At 43.2% G+C, this 22,489-nt stretch overlaps 1 protein-coding gene across 1 annotated transcript in view; it reads right to left on the bottom strand.

The window, feature by feature from the left end:
* Positions 1-22,489, bottom strand: part of CCDC6 (coiled-coil domain containing 6) — a gene marked incomplete at its 5' end in the record, with an annotated part of 106,591 nt that overhangs the window by 55,216 nt on the left and 28,886 nt on the right. Inside the window, one exon of the mRNA XM_081104607.1 lies at positions 600-749. Coding sequence (XP_080960733.1) covers positions 600-749 — 150 coding nt within the window. The remainder of the gene's footprint in view (positions 1-599; positions 750-22,489) is intronic.

Genomic DNA, 22,489 nt, shown 5'->3' with positions numbered 1-22,489 from the left:
TTTTGTGTGGTATCTTTTACAAACTATTAGTGATTAATGTTGTTTTAATATTTAAAACAAATAATTTTTTAAGTTTTAATATTTGTTTAGTAACATATTATACACCCACTTGAACACAACTGATTGCATGTCATTTTAACCATGGATTGTGAAGACCTTTTATTTTTTTCCCCCAAATGGACACTTCACTTTATATCCCCATATTTTAGTACAAAAGACCTAGTTCTGACTGCCAAAAATGTTTATGCATTCATTACAGGTTCAACATAAAAGGGGAAAGAAATCTCACATTTGGTATTAATTCTCCTATATCCAAAAATACTGCACACAGCATTCACTCCCAGGCGGAGGCCTTGGGCTCCTCAGCTGTTACTTGAAATGCTGATGTAAAGTAGCTTCCCTTCCCTGAGCAGATGAGCTAGGGAACCACAGTCTTCAGTATCACACTGCTGCCATCTTTACCAGGCATTTTTAATCTCCAAAGACTGTTAGCTACAAGCTCATCAGCAAATGTTTTGAGCAAACTGCTCCATCAAAGTCGTTTTTTCCTGGAGAGGACAGCAGGCAGGGGAGATGAGAGGGGAGAATGGATAATTTACCTGCATCAATTTTCTGGAGAGCTCATTAGTGAGGAACTCTTCTTCCTTCTCATAATTTACAGCAAGGGTTTCCTTCTCCTTCTGCAAAGCCTGAATTTTCTTGAATAACGTGTTACTGATGAATTCTTCTTCCTGCTCAGCCCTGGCTTGCTGTTTTAAAAAAAATTAAAAGGGAACAAAAAAAAAAACACAAGTTAAGGAAACAGGAAATTTACTAATTGAAATATAGTTCTTATTTCCAGCGAGAACACCCATTTTAATTAGAGCCCTATTTTTAACTGTGAACCAACACACCCCAAGACGCACAAATCCGAGGAACTCAGCAGCAATCCTACTATTACCCCCAAGGGCCTCCCTGTACTATGTACAGTCCCTCTTCTTAAAGTGATATGTCAAAGTCATTAACAAAGACTGTTTTGCAGTTTTTCAAAGCAATCTCAAGTCCATCACCAGAATACAGAAAGCGCCTTCTCACATGGCAGATAAGTCCAATTCTGGGGTCCGTGCATCAATCCGTAACTATGTGAAAGTCACTACACCTCACAAGTTTATCTAGCAGGTCCTCACATAATGTCATTCGGGTCAAGACTGTTTCATCATAGTGCTGATGAGATCGTAGGAACTCAGCTCTTGTGAATATCAGATAACCTGTTTGACAGCAGTTCCAAGAACCTATCCACAAGGTTAAGTGAGAACTTACTGTAATTACAATATCTGGGCAACTTTGTTTTTTAACGGCAGCAGAGAAGTTCAACTCACTTTAAAAAGTAAAATTATGTCACCTCTTTAGGGTTTGGGTGTGTCATTTAAAAAGCACTACAGATACACATGGATTCATTACATGTTCATTGAGTAGTTACTGTAAGGAAATAAACCAAATGGCTGGAAAGTAGTTATTGCAAAGTAGTGGGGACCCAGGGGGTGAAGAGTGAGGGTGGCCAAAAGGAGTTTCGTTTTTTATCCATTTCCCTACTGGGAATTTTTTTGGAGGTGAGGGCAAGGAAGGTCAGGCTTTATTGAATTTTAAAAAGAGATTAAAACAGAGTCAGGCATAATTCAACGGAATTGAAAATATTCTTCTGTAAATCCCGCCCCCCCCCCCCCCATCTATGTTTGAACAGAATAAACAGAAAAACCAACCACCCTTGAAGGAAATTAATGTTTTCAGAAAGAAAATACTTGTTTCAGATGGACTCCACTATATTTCAAAGCACTTTTTAAACTGCAGCATTTTGATGCATTAATCCCCAATAATGCATTCCTGTTTCATCTGCCAAGTCAAGGGAAGGAAAGCTACATCAATTCCAAGCCTGGTCCAGCATCTGTCACTTAAAATAACAGGAGAGCCAGAGGGCAGGACACAAAAGGGCACCTGCATGAAGCAACTACCACCTTTTATTGTAAAAGGTCCGATAACCACTCCCAACACTGGTGGTTTAGATTTCTGTCCGTATTCACTAGCTTCCCCAACACCCACACTTTAACGGGCATGGTTTCTGGGAGTCCATCCTTCCTGCTCTCCATCACAGTGGCCCAGAGGAAGTACGCCAGGCTCTGGAACTGCCTGCCAAGCAATTCTCCAACAGAGAGCCACATGCAGTACTTAGACTGAAAAACACAGCTACATAAAAAGTGGAAACTTTGGGAGAAGCTCCAGCACTCCGTTTCTTTAAGAAACCATTTGGGATAATCCAGGAGAGTTGAGCAATTAGGAACACATCACAGCTAATAAATTTTTATCCCCAGCCCAGGGCGTCCACTGAGCAGTCCCCTAGGTCCCCAGGGGTTCCCTTACACACTTCATATTTCGTCAGCATTTCTCAATGTCTATTCTTCCAGACACTATGGTCAAGGAAGACTGCTGGGGACTGGCGCTTCCCCTCCCACTTTAAATTAATCCCCAGCCATTTTCAAAACTCATATACTTCAAGATCTCATACATGTGCAACGGGCAGAAATCCAAAGAATTTATTCAAAGCATAATTTGACACGTATATCCAAGTCCACAATCTGTTCAAACTACCTGTTTTTCTGGTTTCGACTGACCAAGTCCTATATGATTTGAATTCTGAGTATTCTCAAGTTACAGAATACAAAGGTAGAGAGGAACTTCAATGCCTTTTTGGTGATTTGTACTTAGAATTCAAAAGGGTGTTTTCCAGAAATTAATTTCACTATCAAGTCAGGCTCAACTTCTTGCATGTTACCACCAGACATTCGATATTTTAGGTAAATTTAATCACAAGCTATAAAGAGAACCAGCCTCACAGGCTCAGCTGACCAAGAGGACAGGCCCTAAGAGTCTGTTCATGTAGCTTCCACCCACTTCCCATATCGTCTAACCATTAAGTCGCAGGGACAAAAGGTTTCAGTGCAATAGAAAGCAGAGCATTTGATAGAAAGTAGATTAGTGGTGGCCAGGGTAGGGGTAGGGGAGAACGGGGAAGGACTGCTAATGATACAAGGTTTCTTCTCGGGGTGATGAAAATTTCTGGAATTAGACAGTGCTGAGTTCATACAACCTTGTGAATATACTAAAAACCACCGAAGTGCACACTTAAAAAGGGTGAATTTTATGGTATATGAGTAATATCTCCATTAAGAAAAAGAACTCTGGCCCTGGCCGGTTTGCCTTAGTGGATAGAGCGTCGGCCTGCAGACTGAAGGGTCCCAGGTTCAATTCCAGTCAAGGGCATGTACCTTGGTTGCAGGCACACCAGGAGGCAGATGACAGATGTTTCTCTCTCATTGATTTTCTAACTGTCTATCCCTCTCCCTTCCTCTCTGTAAAAAAAAAATCAATAAAATATATATTTTAAAAATAAAGAAAGAAAAAGAACTCTGATGATTAACAGGGTCAGTATTTCACAGAACACCTGGTTTCCTTTGCAATTCTTCCCAGGGTTAAAAAGAAACAAAATACCCAAAATGGAGTTCTTTGCCATAAGCCCCACCAAGACCTCTCAGTACTAACCTAATTGCAGCCTCCGCCTCTCCCAGGAATGGAATTTTAAAACAATCAATCTGAACTTTCCTGGTCCGGGCTGGTGAGGTAATCTGTAATCTGCCTGATAAAACCCGCTGCCTTCAGGAAGATGACTCTGCCTGAAATAATCCACTCCTTCAACTTCCTCGTCCCACCCTCGTCCCACTCAGAAAAACCTTCTGTTTCATGCAACTGCTCAGAGCCCCTTCTCTTTACCAGATGGGCGCTGCCCAATTCCTGAATCGTTCAACGAACCAATCAGATCTTCAACTTGACTTGAACTGTTTTTCTTTAACACCAGGGAAAGCAGCAAATTTTTTAAATTGGGGGCAGGGAGATGAAGAGGGCTAGATCTGCTCTAAAAGTACTTTCAAAGTAAGTGACATGTCACCAGTCGTGAGAGACGGAGGCCTTGGCAAACAAAAATCATTCTCCACTTTCGAATAGGCACGTATTTCTAGGCAAAGCTCATTAATAAAAAATGCTACTCTCAGGGCCCATGAATAACATGAGGAAGCTGGTTAAACCAATCTGACAAGGCGGCGAACAGAGCCTAACGGAGTTTATTAACGGTCTCCTTTAACTAAGTTTTTGCCACTTATTAATTCTTACTGAGGGCTGTTACTCTGCCTCCCAAACCACCTAAACAGCCAGAGAAAAACCACCCATGGGGAGGACAGGATTCCGGTTCATAGTTCACCCTGTTTCCAATTGGTTTCAGATCATCTTAGGAATTAACACATAAATGCTGACAAAAAAACCCCACCAAGCTGCTGTATCTAATTATAGCCTCAGAGGAGACTGGTTTTAAAAGAACAGATAAGGGGTACTGACAACCATGAGTAAAAGTTAATTATCAGAGTATGAGCTATGTAGTACAGAAAAGCAGTAAGTATCCACTTTTTTTTTTAATCTTCACCTGAGGATATTTTTCATTGACTTTTTAGAGAGAGTGGAAGGGAGGGAGAAGAGAGAGAAACATCGATTGGTGGCTTCCTGCATTCCTTGTGACCCATCCGGTAATGGAGACTGCAACTCAGGTACATGCCCTTGACCAGGAATCGAACCCGAAACCCTTTGGTCTGGGCTGTCGTCACTCCAACCACTGAGCCAAACCGGCCAGGGTGTAAGTATCCACTTTGATCTTGATCTTAGTCCTGGCTTTTTCTTCCCTAACTCCAAAACAGGCCTTTTTATCTAAGACATAAAATAAATTACCTTTTCAATTTATTCTCCCCCAAGAAGCCAAGAGCCAGAAGCAAAGGAGCAAACCACAGGCACCATTTGCAAAAGGGGCCCCAAACTGGCTATACTGTATGAAATTTCATTAGTTGTAGCAATATATTTTCCTTTTTACCTGAAATGCTTAAAAATCTCAGCATACCTAAACACATCCAAATTCAAAAATAAAATTCTATTTCAATAACGCAATAAATAAAATTGTATTTCAAAATTAACTATATAACTCTATAAACTCTCCAAAGAAAATAAACAAAAACATTAGAAAATTTTTCAAGAAAAACCTTTTCTCAGTGTTTTGCATATGTTTGTAGATTGAAGATTTAAAAACTCTGGAGGAAATTTAAAAACCTGTGATTGTATGTTCATGTTCAATATGATTGATTCTATTTGCTATGTTTAGAAATAGAGTGAATTTGGTATAATCTTACTCATTTATTACTGACTGCTATTTTGCTCCTCATTTAGCAGTAAACACTCAATGTCTGCTAATGTGAGGCCTAGAGTACAAAACATTTCTCCATCATTATTTCCCCAACCTACCAAAAAGCCAATGTAACAACGGGGGCTGGGGAGGGGGGACAAAAGAGACATGGGAAGAGGGGAAACAGGAGAAATGTACCAAGTCCCCTGGAAAAAATAAACACCAAAAGAATTATTAGAGAAAATTATTTCCTCCTGAGTCAGTACTTACTTAGGCAACCATACTCTAAATGAGCACAATTTTCTGCAGATAAGAAAAACACAGTTCGTGCTGACCCGCTGCTGTTATGACCAAGGCACAAAATTGATAGGAAATTCCAATGTGATTGTCTAGTGTTTCTGTTCTTTATCAGTGGCATTTGGAGATCCAGGGTTAGTACAGAAAGGAGAAGGCAAAAACTCTCAACAGTAGCAATCACTGCTGAGGAGAAAAAAATCCAAGTGCCAAAACCAAAATTATGTGGAATGATGCAATTCATGATCTGTCAATTATTTTTTTAAAAAAGGACAGCTTTTCAAAGCAAGAATTATAAGCAAAATGGATTTGACAGCAGCCATACGTAAAGAATATAATCAAGAAAGTTCAAGTGACTACCAAGATAACAATGTTGCATTTGTTTTTTTTAAAAAATTCCTTTTAAGTTGATTGCTGACTTGTTTTAATACAAAATAAATAAATAAATAAATATCCTACAATTAAGATATCTTGAAGCTCTAATGCAGCAGTCGCCAACCTTTCAGACCTCACAGACCAGCAGGGGTCCACGGGCCACTGGTTGGCAACCATTACTCTAATGCATATGAATCCATGCAGGCTCTATTTATCATTTAAATTTTTTACATTTGTGAATATATTTAAATATATCATTCTAATTATTTAAGTTTACTATTCTGTTGACTAGTCACTTACAGTCCACATTTATTGATTTTAACCCCTCAGCTTTAAGTAGCATCTAACACCAAATTAGTACAAAAAGCAAATTAGTACAACACAAAACCAGGCAACTATATAAAATCCTGTTCTTTCTGTCATTTATTAGGTGCACCACTGCACAACTGATTGTTCCGGGAGACGCTCAGAGTTCAGCAGAACTCATGACTGATGACTGGCACCTCTTACAGGATTAGCTGGAAAATCCATCATACCAATGGGTTTAACACCACAAACAACTGTCCTGCACTGTCTCACATTTAAGTGTCGGTATTGCAGGGGTGGGTAGCAGGTGATGCTTTCATTTCCTCTATTAGAAAATCTAGGAGATGACTTCCATTACCTGCCCGAGGATTATAATTCTCTATTGAGTCTGCTTATTTCCTCCACATATTGCACACTATCTTATAGTAAAAGCAATTAATAGTCAACAAGTGAATATATTATTTATTACATTCAGGATTGCCAGCAAATCACTTAAATACAGAACAGAATTCTGATTAGGCCTCACAACTGTGCTGTTCTGCCCCAGATACTAACAATGGCCAAGGCCACTGTTACAGGATGCAGGACAGGAGAGAAAGCAGCAACAAGGGTGACTTTCAGGACAAGAACTCAGAGAATCTTGATGCTAAGAAGGATCCCTAACAGCTACGAGTCTGATCGAGCTGCAGTGCCTCTCAAACCAGCGAGAGTGAAAGACCAGTCTTCACCACCCATCTACAGTAGAACAAAACCTATACCTGTGTGCATGTCCTGTTACACATAACTAGAACACAACTCTGATTACACGGCTCACCACTTGAATTCAACACCACCCAAACTGGTCAACACCCAATTCAAAATAAGTCCACTGATCACTTGCTTGGATATGGAACAATGAGAAATTGTTAGAGAAGTTGCTAAATGTTTATATTTAAAGACCATAAAAAAAGTGAAAAGGCAGCCCTCAAACTGAAGGAGACTTGCAATACATGTAACAAAGTGATGAGTAGTATCCAGAATATATAAACACTATAGAGAAATATAACCTCCAATAAAAAAGAAAACCAAAGATTTAAATGGCAATTTAAAATATTTCATAATCAACAAACTCATGAGTAATAAAAAAGGTGCAAATTAAGATCACCATTTTCTACACCCGAGACTGGGGAAAGTTAAGATGTCTGGCAATACCGAGTGTTAATGTAGACTAGTGAGAATTCCCCTATAATACAGATATAAGTGTGAATTTGGTATGATATTTTTAAAAATTAAATATTCTTATACTTTACTATGTACCAATTCTACTGATAGGTCTATGCCCTAGAGAAAAACCTTCAACATGTACAAGGGGGCGGTTCAAAAACATTCACTGCATTCTAGTTCTTAATAAGTAAAATACTGGAAACATCCCAGATATTTATTCAGAAGAGAAACAATACAATCACACAGAAAATTAAAAAGCAATGAAATCAAAAGACGCACAGCTAAACACAACATGAAGGAATCAAAGAAACATAATACTGACTGGGGAAAAATGAAGCTGTACACGTATTTTTATTAAAGTAAACGAACAAGCAGAATAAATGATGTACTATATAAGGATTCATTTGTAGGATAAGAGGTGAGGGAACAGGATAGGAATGAAATTCCTGGGTAGATGCGATGGTATCACCAGCATTCTTGTTCTGAAGTTGAGTGGTGGGAATCCAGGAGTTCGTTTTGTCATGTTTCATAACTTACTTGTGTTTTATGGTCTGTTCATTATTTTTGTCTGAATAAGATATTATACAATAAACTTATTAAGCAATGGTTGTATATCCATGGTGGCTAAATCATTTTCCCTCTTAGGACTGAGACATGCTACAACATGGATAAAACTTCAAAACCATTTTGCTAAGTGATAGAAACTCGATGCAAAAGACCACATATTATATGATCCCATTTATATGAAATGTTCTGAACAGGCAAATTTAGAGACAGAAAGATTTGTGGTTGCAAAAGGCTTGGGGGGAGGGTACTGGTGCAGCAGCAGGCAAGCGGGGAGAAGAATGAGGAGAGACTGCCAATGAATACAGTTTCATTTTGGAATGGAGAAAATGTTCCAAGATTATAGTAATGATTATACAATTCTGAAAATGTACTCTTTAAAAAATATGTATATCCTATATAATAAAAGCCTAATATGCAAATCGACCACCTGGTGGAACAACCAGTGGAACAACTGGTCGCTATGACACTCACTGACCACCAGGGGGAAGATGCTCAACGCAGAAGCTACCCCTAGCCCGCAGGTGCACCCCCCCATCACCCCGCTGGTCATCCCGCAGAGAGAGGCGACCAGCGGTGGGGGGCGGGGTCAGCAAGCTGGTGGTGCCAGGCCAGCCAAGGCAGGTGCCAGTGGGGGCCCCTTGATCGCCCCGCTGGTTGCCCCACAGATCGGTCCTGATTGCCGGCCAGGCCTAGGGACCCTACCCGTGCTCGAATTTCGTGCACCAGGCCTCTAGTATGTCTGTGTGTGTGTGTGTGTGTGTGTGTGTGTGTGTGTGTGTGTATTGACTGATTTCAGAGAGGAAGGAAGAGGGAGAGAGAGATAGAAACATCAATGATGAAAGAGTCATTGACTGGCTGCCTCTTGTATGCCCCTAGGTATGTGCCCTAACTGTGAATAGAACAGTGACCTCCTGCTTCATAGGTGATGTTCAACTACTGAGCCACATTGGCCAGGCAAAGCACTCTCTCTAACAAGTATGTTTTTCATTTATATCAGAAATATAAAGGGAATATAAAAATGTGAAATGGACTTAGAAACATAGAAACAAAAGACAGACTTAGAAACAAATCTATAATAAAATTAACTATATAGTGATAATTAGGGCTTTTCATTCCATCTCTGAATGAAAGGAGCAGTAAAATACTGTGCCTCTAAAACTCAATTGACCATACTCACTATAACAATTAACAGACTTGTAAAATAATTATGTCTAATATTTTGATAAATTTAGAAAAGTAGCTAGTCCATTTTTCAAACACCAGGTCTACTATGGTAACCGGCAGACCCCAACCTATCCAAGCTCTGAAGTTATAAATGCTCTAATTTACAAATTGGTTGTTAAGATAACATGTCCTGTTATAACAACATAAACTGTAGGCAAATTCCCAAAGCCAGATTTCAAAAACTCATTCATGTCATGATTGAACTAAAAAGAAGTAGCTTGAACCTGGCTTCTAAGAGCAGAGAGATCCTATACAAGTAGGATAAGGGGGAAATTTCCCCCCACTTTAAGTATGGAGCCAATCCAAGGCACAGTTTTCAAAAGTTTCTTTGGTATTTTCTCAATTTTCCTCTCAGAATTATTTTTTTTCTATTGCTACACTTTGCACACCAGTATAGTATATTCAAACTACTCTCTATGTAGCATTAACTCCCAAATAACCCTTTCCCCAAGATGAATCACGCCCCCCAAATCGGCTACCTTCCTTCCCTGTGAGCTGTGAGCACCTGGCAGTCCTATCAGCTGGTGACTAAGAAGAAAGGAATCAGATTGATCAAAATTATACTAAAATGTGAAAGGCGTTCTTCCTAATCCTGATGATTTTTTGAGAATAGGCGGGCATAACAGGATCCCTGCCTGAGTGTTTTTACCCAGAGGAAGTTCATTCTATAAGTTATCGATTGCTATGCAACAAACTATCCCAACGCATAGTCTTCAAACAACAATACGTTAGTTGCCATCATCCTATGGATTGATGAGTGGTTCCTCACTTGTTTCACTGTGGCTGCATCAGCTGGGGATTCAGCTGAGCTCTACCATCCCAGATCTATAGAGGGTAGGAAACAGATTCAAAGAGCCCCCATCTCTGAATGGGAGGAGCAGTAAAACACTGTGCCTGTCATTCTCAACCAGGATACTTCCCTTTTTCGAAGCTTCTGCCCTTTTTCCGAAGGCACAGATTTCCTAAAATGTCTCCAGGTTTCCCCGTAACTGATCAGCGTGGAAGAGGAGCAACGCTAGCATATGGTTCATACTTTAGGTCAGGCGCGAGGAGGAGGACTACCTGCCTTGTTCGTGACCCAATTAAGTACAGTCGGAAGCTTTTTTCTTTTTGATCTTATATGCTATATTCAGACTGCTAAAACATTCATCTCCTCTCCTGATGACAGCACTAGAGAATGTACAGTCTCACAGTGGAGTCACAACCCATTTTCCCAATTATAAACACAGGAACTGCTCCCGCAGCGTCAGAATGAGTAATCTCGGGCTTATAAGCAATATATAAAAAGAGATCAGGCAAAAAGAAACATCTGTGCCCAACAGTCTCCAGCCACACACCATCGTAAGAACAAGAGTCACACACTAGATAGAGATCTATGGGTAGAAACCCAGAGAAACGACCACATCAGCGTTCTGTGTTTGAGAGTCACGTCACCGATTTCCGTAAATCCATGATCTTCACGGTGATGAAGTTACTACCTCCTGGGGCCATGGGGGAAGTTACTCATTGCTCTTGGAAGATGTGTTCTTAAAAACTGAGGTCTCACCCTAGCCTGTTTGGCTCAGTGGACAGAGCGTCAGCCTGCGGACTGAAGGGTCCCAGGTTCGATTCCGGTCAAGGGCACATGCCTGGGTTGCGGGCTTGGTCCCCACTAGGGGATCTGCAGGAGGCAGCTGATCGATGATTCTCTCTCATCATTGATGTTTCTATCTCTCTCTCCGTCTCCCTTCCTCTCTGAAATCAATAAAAAAATATTTTAAAAAAACTGAGGTCTCATCATTTTTTTTTCCCCACAAGAAAGCTGACAAAGCCACACCCTCTCCACCTCTACCTATCCCCAACCAACCCGAAGCGTCCAAACCTGACCCTGGGGCAGTGACTGAAGCCTGGAGAATAGGGATATGAAATGTCTACAGCTCTATCTCCTTGGAAAATGAGGGTTACTCCTCAGTTGCCACCAGCACAGGGAGAAGCCAGTCGGGCAGAAATGTCATACTCCAAAGAATCAATAGGGGGCGGTGTGGTAAAGGGACCTCAGTGGAACAGGCAGGCAGGCCAACGACAGCCAAAATGACGGCAATCGTCCACCTCTCCTTCCACTCTCCCCGCTGCAAGCTACATTCCAAAAGCCACAGAAATCGTGAAAGAAATTAAAAATGACAAAACAAAAAATTGAGCAAAGAATAAACTCATTGGCAGTCAATTTCACCCTGGAGGTTAAACTGATTGCAAATGAATATTACTCCAGATCAAATACTGGCCACGCACCAGTCACCATGTGCCTAACTCACAGCATCCCCATGACGGGAACCCTGTATTTCTAAACATGTCCCCACTCCTGCTGACAGGGGCAGGGGTGAGCCTCAACACTACTCCCAGGAGGCTTCCCCCATCTGCTTCCCTCCAATAATAAGTTCTTAACCAGAACAGCTAAGTAGCAGCAGCCACTGCAGTCATTAAATTTTTTTTTAATTTAATTCAACACATACAACAGAGCATCTCCTGCATGGCAAGCACTATGTGGATATGGCAGTGAACACCACAGACACTGTCCCTCCCCCGCAGGAGTACATAACACAATCCTCCCGGCAAGTAACATCATTAATACATACATTTAGCAATTGGCCTTGAAATGATCTTGGCTGCAGAAAATATAGCCTGAAGAATCTGGAGATTTTAAATGAGATTAAGCTACACAGAAGGAAAAAAAGCTAAATATTTTACCCACCACAGTAACAAAAGAAATGGCTGGGCACATGCACTCCAAAACCTGCAGAATAATGAAGTGCATAAATGTATACAAATACACAAAGTTTATATTAGTGTGTATGCTTATATGAACATACACATGTATATGTGTATATATATATTTATAAATGGATATTTAACTTTATGGACTGCATTCCTATAATAAATGATAATGGCGGTCAATGTTTAGGTATTGATTGTATTTATGGAACTGTAGCAGTCTCTTCCACACATTATCTCTATGGATTATTTAATTCACACATTTCAGCCCAAGATCATACATGGGTTAACGGGCCGAGAAAGGTCAAGCAACTTGCCCAAGGACCCAAGCTACTAAGTAGCAAGGCTGGGAATCACACCTAAACCTTGGACTGGCTCCGGAGCTCCCAGTCCTCCTATGGACCTCCACACCATTCAACGTCTCCCCCGCCCAAGGGATGCAGCATTACCCGCCAGAAGCCAGACCCACTCTGTTGCTGCTAAAGCCAACATTATCTGAGCTGCCCCTCGGTGCCTGCGCATCACAAAGCAGCTCTTCTTGGGGAGGAGACACCCTGTAATTTCCTTTCCCAAACAGAGTGGCTTTGGGTGACCGACAGGCAATTTTTATGAACTGCAAAGGAGCCACTTTTTGCTACTGCCACCACTGCCGCTGCAAGTAGGAGATTACATGTTTCCTGATGGCACACACAGCCCGTACATATTGTTCCTGTGTGATGACAGCAAGCTCTGGGCATTTAGCTTTTCTCCACACCCGCTCCCCTCTTTCAGAGAATGAATTAAGGGGTACCTGGCAAGGGTAAGAAAAGACATGTCTAAGAGACCATGGGGGGGGGGGGGCAGGTCTGCAATAGGCAGACCAGTGAGGATATGAATTCCAGTCTATAAAGAAACTGCAGGATAAGAAAAGTCCCCCAGTGGCTATCCACCCCACTCAGAAATAGTGATTCCTTCCCATCACCTACCACGCCTCCTGTGAGTAAGGATTTATTTAATAAGGACATATAAAACACATTCCTTTATTGTACGCGCACATGCAACTGGGAGGGGCTGCCTTGTCCGCAAAGGATTCCCAAGCCCAAGTTCAAGATTGCATTAGTACCACCTAATACTCATGTGAAAAAAGAAAAGATAAACTATTGGGCCAGCTGAGGGGTGGGGCCCAGAGGTTGTGAGGAGCAGCAGTACAGGAGGTGAACCAGAGCAGACGAAAGGACACTGCGCCAGCCATCGGGGACCTCAGCGCTCATCCTGGTCTTATGTTAACTCCTAATTGACTTGGCAAGCTTCCTTCTTCCCTAAGCCTGCGCTTCACCCTCTGTAGAATATGAAATAACTTAACATCCTCTATGGCACAGCAGCTGAGAACAAACAAACAAAATCAGTCACACCCCCCAGATGAGTTCTAGGAAAAACCTGCGGTCACCAGCGGACACTGACGCCACGGAAGACAGTGGTCAGTAGCGAAGTGGGAACCAGAACCCACCTCTCCCTATTCCCCGTCCACTGTTCTCCCCACGTCAGCATCCTGCCCCGGGAGGTGGTGGGAGTCTTACCCTGCTGTGAACAGCAATTGCTAGGAAGTATCCCCCAAATCCAGCTGACATGTAGCAGTAAAAGAGAATAGTTCTATGATTAAATATAACGGAATACAACTCTCCCCCAAGAGTAAAAGGCCTCTGGATCAAGGGACTTAAGATGAGGAGAGGAGGAAGTGAATTTTAAAAAATAGCCTTGTTACAGAAAACTTCCACTTACATATTTTTAAAGTCTATTATGCGAAGCACTGTTAACGTCGTTATCCATCCCTTCTAGACGCGATGCTTATACATGTGGCAAAATTGGTTCACGTTACAGGCACACTCTATCCCTTCACCCCACTTATTATAGTGTAAGTCTTCTCTGTGATTAAATGTTCCTCCAACCATGTTTGATGTCGCAAATGTCCTATCTCACTGATGTGCCCAAACCAGCTCCCTGACATTCCAGATGTTTCCAATTCTTTCTGCCGTAAGAACTGTTACAAAGAACGTGCTTCAACAAAGTCCGATACTGTACTAGCCGGAGGCTCTTCCAGCAGATTCCCCCAGCTTGGGTTTCGGTATGCAGTTAAGACGTGAGGATTTAAGCAAACTTCGACCTACACTCACAGCTACAAAGCTGTGTCTGTTTCCTGTACAGTTGCAAGTGAACAAGTGGCAGCCTTTACTCCCCGTTCATCGTCTGCTGGCTCATCTCAAGGCGTCTCAAGTTTGGCCTCTCCACGACTTTCTATGGGAGCCAACCACAACACTTTGGCTCGAGGGGAGGACTGGCTTTGTGATCTGGGGGATGTTGACGTATAGACATACTGTTTTTCTGTGAGGAAGGAGGAAGAGAAGGGCTTTTACTTCTAGCAAAGGTTTAACTTTCAGCATAATTTCTATTTCGGTTGGACACAGGGATCTAGTGGTCCAACTACATCACCTCCTTGATACCCGGAGCTGGGTCTGTGCATCCAAGGAGCACAACTGCCCAGAAAGTGTGTGTGTGTGTGGGGGGGGGGGGCAGGATAATAGCATGAGACAGTACATGAGCAGTCACTCTCCCCGGATAGAACTTCCAAGAAAGCTCACGAATCCACTGTTAGGAATTAAGGTGAAAACCTAACATCCGTCCTCAAGCCTTTAAACACAACCCCCAAATCTAAGAGACTGAAAGCCACAAGCTGCAACCACTTGGCAGGAAGCCCACCAGCCTGACCTGCGTTCATGCGGTGGCAAAGCCTGATGTGAAATGAATATAAGCCTGTTTGCAGCTTGACTAACACACTCAGTGTGACAGTACACATTTCGCTGGACTGCTGCTCTAACCCATGAGAAGTGACGTTGCAGGTAGCATGCGCTCAGGATTACCCCTCCATACCCCAACCCTTATGCCTTGCATTGAATTGTATCCCCGCTCCGCCCGCCCACCCCCCCACAACCCCAACCAAAGGATATGTTGAAGACCTAACCCCAAGTACCTGCAACTCTGACCTTATTTGGAAATAAGAGCTTCGCAGGTATAATCAAATTAAGACGAGGCCATTAGCATGAGCCTTAATCCAACAGTCTAGTGTCCTTGTGAGAAGGGAGAACAGAGACGCACAGGGAGATGCCATGTGACTGCGGAGGCAGAGACCCGTCAAGGGACATCAGGAAGTGCCAGAAGCTGGCAGACGGGAGGCCCTCCCGAAAGGCTTCTGAGGGAGCACGGGCCTGCCAACCCCTTGCCTGCAGATGTTCCGCCCCCAGAACGGTGAGGGAATGCATTTCTGCTGTTCTTAGCCAGTCTGTAGTATTTTGTTATGGCAGCCCCAGGAAACTAATGCACCCCCATTCTTGCCACCAAAAACCTTCATTCGAAAACACACCTGGCCCCATGGACAAGGGACTGTGCCATTTTTATTCTGCCTATTTCCAAGTAACCCTATATAAATTTGTGAAGATTTTGTAATAAACTGTTTTGGTTTTTTTTGTATTTTAATCCTTTGCGGTCCAATGTTATTTTTAGAATTCAAACAGTCTGGTCCAAATTAATTGACAGGATTGAATGTTGAACTTTTTAATGTTCTTATTGCTTGACGTTGGACCTGCTCTTAGCGCCTGGTCTGTTGAGTCAGCCTCGAGGTTGGACCGAAAAGGATTAAAAGGAGAGGGGAGGAGAAAGAGAAAACACAGGACATCGAGTTAGCCTTTAACATTAGCAAAGACAGAACAGTTGAAACCATCCATCTTAAACACTTTATATGAGAATAAATGCCCCCCATTTCAATGATGTTGAGGCAGTATTACATTTAAAACAAGAACAGCTGTCCACACTCCAAATGCTGCAAAATTAACCATGGTTAGTAATTCAGACAGAACATCCATTGAGATTTTATATTGGGAAGGAAACAAAGTAAAGGAAGGAATTTAATGGTGAAACGCACGTGCATGCGTGTGTGTGGGTCCTAAGTGCATACACTCATTTCCTTACTCATGTATCTAGCAAACATACACCAGCAAACACGTACTACATGTGCCAGAAGGCACAGAGAATAAGGCTACAATGAGAGACAGGACCGTACACTCTGACAGGACTACTACAAAGGGACAAATTGGTCTCCTCCCAGCTCTAAAAATTTCTCTTTGGCACTAAACTTGCCTTCTGTTCTCCTACCCAACCAAGACTGAAGTGTCAGTAATTTGAACATCTTTGTCAAACATATTAAAATTATCATTTTGAAATATTCTAACCACAGAAAGCTGGTCCATGGATTGACCAGAGATACACAGAGATTGACGTATGAAGATGTCCACTGAATTGCCATCTATATGAATGCAAGCAACAAATTAATCCCATATAATAAAAGCCTAAATGTCTGGTCATCCGTTCAACCAATCAAAACATAACATGCTAATGATATGCTAAGGCTGCTCAACCAATCACTATGACATGCACTGACCATCAGAGGGCAGACAGTCGACTGGTCGACCAGTTGCTATCATGTGCACTGACCACCAAGGGGCAGACACTCCAACTGGTAGGTTAACTTGCTGCTGGGGTCTGGCTGATGGGGACTGAGAGAGATGGGCTGGACATGCCCTGGAGCCCTCCCATGACCCATCCCCGGCTGGTCAACCTCCCGCATCCCTCCCTGGCCCTGATTGTGCACCAGTGGGGTCCCTCGACCTAGCCTGCAATCCAGGACCCCTCGGGGGATGTTGGAGAGATGGTTTCAGCCTGATCCTGCAGGCCAGGCCGAGGGACCCCAAAGGTGCATGAATTCGTGCACCAGGCTTCTAGTCCATAATAAGAAGCTAGAGTCGGCAGAATAATACCAACACCCCCCGCCCCCAAAAAAGCCACATCCTAAATCCAAGAATTTGTAAATATATTACTAATGTGGCAAAGAGAAATTGAGATGGAATTCAGGTTGCTAATCAACTGGCCTTAAAATAAGGAGATTATCCTGGGGTAACTGAGTGGGCTCAATGTAATCACAGGGGTCCTTTAAAATGGAAAACAGGTGGCAGAGGAGGTCAGAGTGATGCCACCTGAGGACCATGCTGCCATTCCTGGCTTTGACCAGAGAAGGCCCACCAGCCAAGGAATACAGGAAGCCTCCAGAAGTTGGACAAGGAAAGAAAACAGATTCTCTAATTACCCATAACTGAGAACAAGTGACAAAACTGTCCTAATATTATGATCAATAGGAAAACACAGGCTAGGAGCCACATGATCCTGCTTTTGCTTGCTGAAGCGATTCACAACAACCCTCAGGTGCATTAGAAATGACCAGGAGACAAAACTCAGAGCAACAGAGGTCATTCTGAGGGTGGTACTGACAACACAATGTCTGTATAGTGAACCTGTTTCTTTGGTTTGTTTGTTTTTTTACCCTATTTTTTGTGTGATTAATTTGCTCTGCATCCTTCACAGGTTTCTAAGCACTTTACCCACCACTATGCTGCCCATTTTGCAGACAAAGAGAATGAGGTAGAGACAGGCAAAGCAACTGCGTCCAAGACCACATGGTTTACAGGGACAGAGCTGGATGCAAACCCCAGCAGATGGGCTCCAGGGCCAGGGTGAGTGACTGCGTTGGGTTCCACCAGCCCAGGTCAGGAAAACAGTTGTCACCTTGTCCCATGTGGGGCACTGGGCCAGGCTTTGTGCAGGACCCAGAAGCTATGATGACACTCTCTTGTGTGCAAGGAGCTCAGCCTCCCCGGGGGATACACACAAGGACTTGGCGAGATTCTGAGTGCATCTGCAGCCCTGGCCACACCTGGAGTGCAGAAGAACCAAGGCTTTTACAGTGACCCATGACCCCTGTGGCAGCGAAGGAAACGGACCCCGGACGAAGGATCCAAGTAACGCTGTGAATGAAAAGTGACAGAACTCATGGCTACTTGGCTCAAGGAACAGGAGGTAGGCGATGGCACTGGCTTCTGGTTGGGGTCCTGGCAGCACACCTGGCTGGGGTCCCTGGCAAGGGTCCAGCTCATGGGAGGGATGACATCTTCAGGATGAACTCTTGATCTCATTACCACTTCCTGGCCCTGGCCTTGCGTGCCCACACCTGAGGGGTGACCTGTCATCACTGCAGAACGTATTTACAGTGGAGCCAGACACTCACACTCACTGGGTAAACTTGTTTTTCAAAGTTTTTACAGTAAAGAGTTACCAGAAACAGATGTTTAAAATCTGGCAGAGATCACTCATCTAGGGCAGCTATGACCGAGAGCTCCTCTGTGGTGACCAAACCCAGTAAGGTCTGGGAGAGACACACTCAGGGTAAGGAAGGAAAGGCAGACAAAAAAGAGAGAGAGAGAGAGAGAGAGAGAGAGAGAGAGAGAGAGAGAGAGAGAGAGATCTGAAGAGCCTAGAAGTTTCTTGTCCAAATAAAATTCAATAAAACACACCCAGGGGGCAAGTACAAGGAAACACCAGTAGCCAACAGAGGAAAGGAGACTGACCCAGAGCCTACAGACGTTCGTGGAATAAGAGGGCAGAGGAGCCGACGCTGTTTGCTCCAGTACTCTGTTTACTGGGTTATAAACAGCTGAGCATGTCAGGTTAAATGAGAGTATGACCTGATTCTACGGTGACTGGAAGATGCTAGAAAGAAGGGGACACACACTTGTCATTCCAGGTGTCACCCACCTGAAAAATGCAAGAGAGCCAACAATACTTTTGGTTCAGCAAGGTGACCAGAAGCCAGGCAACACATTAAAAACACGAAATAAAATCATTCCTATATATGAGAAAGTAAAATGGAAAAAAAAAAAATTCCTACTCACAATGGGAAAAACAGGGTACCTAAGAAAAAAGATGGAGTCCTAGATGAAGGAAAGTAGTTTTAGCAGCTTCACTGGAGCATTAGAGTCAAGAAATATAAACCTTAATGAATAGATAAGTTGGGATATTTTTAAGATAGAAATTCTCCCCAACATAAAATCCCCACAGGATTTAAGAGACGTGACATGGGGACCGTAACAGTCATAACAATTCTGAAAGCAATGTGTCAGAACTTGCCATATGGCCTAGTAAAACCTCCTGTAAAGGCACAATAATCAAAACAGAGTTAACACAGGCACACAGAGATTAAGCAGTCAGAAAAGAGTTAAAGAACTAAATCCGGGTGTTAATGAAATTTCAATGGGATTAAGTGGCCACATATTTATACAAAAATAAAATAAGACAGGTCCTCAGAACACAGTAAGTACTCTACCTACCAACAAAAATATCTACTTTCTAGCTCCTCTCTCTTTTTTTTTTTTCCCCACCCACTTGCATTGTTTTGAAGCTCTTTTTCAACTGACCTGAACACTCCTCTTCATCTTTTCCCTTCCTTTTCTTGAATATTGTCAGGCAGGATATTGCCAGGTAAAACTCACCTTCCTCAACAGCCTATTTCACATTCTGTCCATGAAATCGGAGGAGAATTCATATTCAGTTGCAGCCCACAGACAAGGCTACATGCACAAGCATTCCAGTAGCAAAAGGCAGGTGCCAGAAACCAGGAGGTTCGATGCTCTGTTACACAAGAAAATCAGGAAAGCATGCTAGTCAAGGCCCATCCCTAGCTCACGTGAAAGGGTCAGAGCCTCAGGTGACTCAGAATGGACCCACAAGCCCCTAACTACTCGCAACCCATCAGAATACTGGGCTCGTCAAAGTGCAAGCCTTCTGCTCAAACCCTGCTTTAAAAGCAAACACAAGGAGGTACTTCAGTAGCTCCATGGACATCCCTTGATGAAATTTTCTTAGACTGAAAACCTACTTTCAGAAAACTTTTCTTTGTGGGCAAGGAGTTGTACCCCAACGATGAGTGCTCTCTTGGGCCAAGCCACGGAAGAAAGGAAGGGGAAAGGGAAGGGAAGATCCGGATGGAGTGCCCAGAGGGAAGACACATCCTCTCGACCACCCAGAATCCTTGTCGGAAGGAGGTGCAGTATAAATTAGCAGACATCACCTGGTTCTGAGATCTAACCATTACATCACAAGGGGCCATTAAGAAATTTGGGTCACTGTTTTAATTACCCTCACTCCACAGGTAAGGAGAGAAGGGGCAAAGTGTGATTAAGCATTTGCCAGAGGCCCATGTGACTTCACCAGGATTACCTAAAACTCTAAAAACAAGTCCACACTGGGCAGCCCCAGTCACCAAGAAGCCTGAAAACAAGGATCAAAAGGATAATGTCCTAAATATACTGTCTATTCAAATTCTTATTTAGTATCTTAAGAAATAAGTATCTACTAAAGACCACCCATATTATAAAGTGTAGATTTATGAAAAACAAAAGCCCAGAAATTTTCCTTAAGAAAAAAAAAAAAAGCAGCCCTAACTGGTTTGGCTCAGTGGATAGAGCATCAGCCTGTAGACTGAAGGGTCCTGGGTTTGATTCTGGTCAAGGGTACATGCCGGGATTGCAGGCTCTATCCCCAGCAGGAGGCAGCCAATCAAGGATTCTCTCATCTCTCCCTTCCTCTCCAGAATCAGTAAAAATATATTAAAAAAAAAAAAAAAAAAGCAGCAGTCCTTGATATGCAGGAGCTGATTTGATGCTTATAGCTAGACCTCAATGTTACTGCAAATCAATCTGGCACAGGTCAGGCTGCTCTCCTCCAGGACACAATCTCCTAGAACATCCACAGCCAACAGGGTCACTCTGAGACCATGACAAAATGAGGCAAAACAAAATCACTGGGAAACCCACCAAATATCCAACCCTCCCCACCCAAGCCGAAATGAGTGACTGCTGCTTCCTTACCAATTACAGTTTCCTCAGACTCCACTCTGCCCTCTCCACAGGTAGGATTTATTGAGATTCTCAGAAAACTGCCCTCACTTTGTTAATCCTCACCCAAGGATATTTTTTTCATTGATTTTCAGAGAGAGTGGAAGGGAAGCAGAGAAGGGGAGGGAGGGAGAGAAAAAGAGAGAGAGAGAGAGAGAGAGAAACATCAGTGTGAGAGAGACACATCAATTGGTTGCCTCCCAATCAGGGATCTAACCCATGACCCTTCGGTGTTTGGGCCAATGCTCTAACCACTTAGCACACACCAGCCATGACTGCCCTCACTTTTGCAAACACCCAATCTAGAGAGTACCTGCACTTTTGTAGACACTCTCAAGATTACCCAGCCAAAACCCAAATCCTACAGTAGGTTCTTTCTAACACCCTCTTACACTCCAGGCAGTATTCTCCTGGTTGCAACGAGCAATATTATACTCAACTTGTTCAATGACAAGTGTGTCCCTGGTGGTCTCTGACTAAAGAGCACAAATTTCACATTGCAAATTTCCAGTTTCTTTTCCCATCAAGATCCCACATCCTATAGAATGAAACCCGAATATGCAAATCGACCGAACAGCGGAATGACCCGTCGCTATGACATGCACTGACCACCAGGGGGCAGACGCTCAACGCAGGAGCTGCCCCCTGGTGGTCAGTGCACTCCCACAGGGGGAGTGCCACTCAGCCAGAAGCTGGGCTCACAGCTGGCGAGCACAGCAGAGGTGGTGGGAGCCTCTCCTGCCTCCACAACAGGCGACATCCCCCAAGGGGTCCCAGACTGCGAGAGGGCGCAGGCCAGGCTGAGGGACCCAACTTCCGCCCCAGTGCACGAATGTTGTATACCGGGCCTCTAATATGCTTACATTTTGATAAAACCAAATTTAACCTCATTTACAAACAAACTTTTCAGGATCCCTGGATACTGTACAAACTCACATCACATCTATAAAACAAAAATGCACCTGGCAGAGACTCTGAATGCATCAAGATTTTCACTTCATCCTTTTTTTTAAAAAAAAAAATATATTTTATTGATTTTTTTACAGAGAGGAAGGGAGAGGGATAGAGAGAAACATCGATGAGAGAGAAACATTGATCAGCTGCCTCCTGCCCACCTCCTACTGGGGATGTGCCCGCAACCAAGGTACATGCCCTTGACCGGAATTGAACCTGGGACCTTTCAGTCCGCAGGCCGACCCTCTATCCACTGAGCCAAACCGGTTAGGGCTACTTCATCCTTTTAAAAAATACTGAAAGGCATCTCCCTGTTAATATTGAATCCTTTATTCCAAGGACTCTGAAAATCCAGATAGCTTTTTCTCCTATAGGTCATGACACCTCCTCGACTACATTTTCCAAATTCACAAGTTTTGAAGAAACCAAGGGGGACTCCGTAGTCCCACAGTATGCTTTTCCTAGAACTCTAGGTCCTGAGACCCAATCTAAAAAAGGAAGAGATCAACAACATGAATGAATCTCACAGACATGATGCTGGGAGAAAGAAGTTAAACAGTAAAGCGGGCATCCTGCATGATTCCAGTTTACAAGAGCTCACACCCAGGGCAGTGGCTCCTCTGGGAGGAATGACCGGCCGGCGGCAAAGTGAGAGTCCACAGTGTTAGTAACGTGCAGTTTCTTGATCTGGGGGCATGTTATACAAGTGCCTCCATCTGTGCCGATGCATCAAGCTGTATGTTAATTAGCATGCATAAGT

This window comes from Myotis nattereri (assembly GCF_964212035.1).
Source record: "Myotis nattereri genome assembly, chromosome: 13".
In the NCBI taxonomy this organism is placed as follows: Eukaryota; Metazoa; Chordata; class Mammalia; order Chiroptera; family Vespertilionidae; genus Myotis; species Myotis nattereri.
This window is presented reverse-complemented; position numbering and strand designations above follow the sequence as displayed.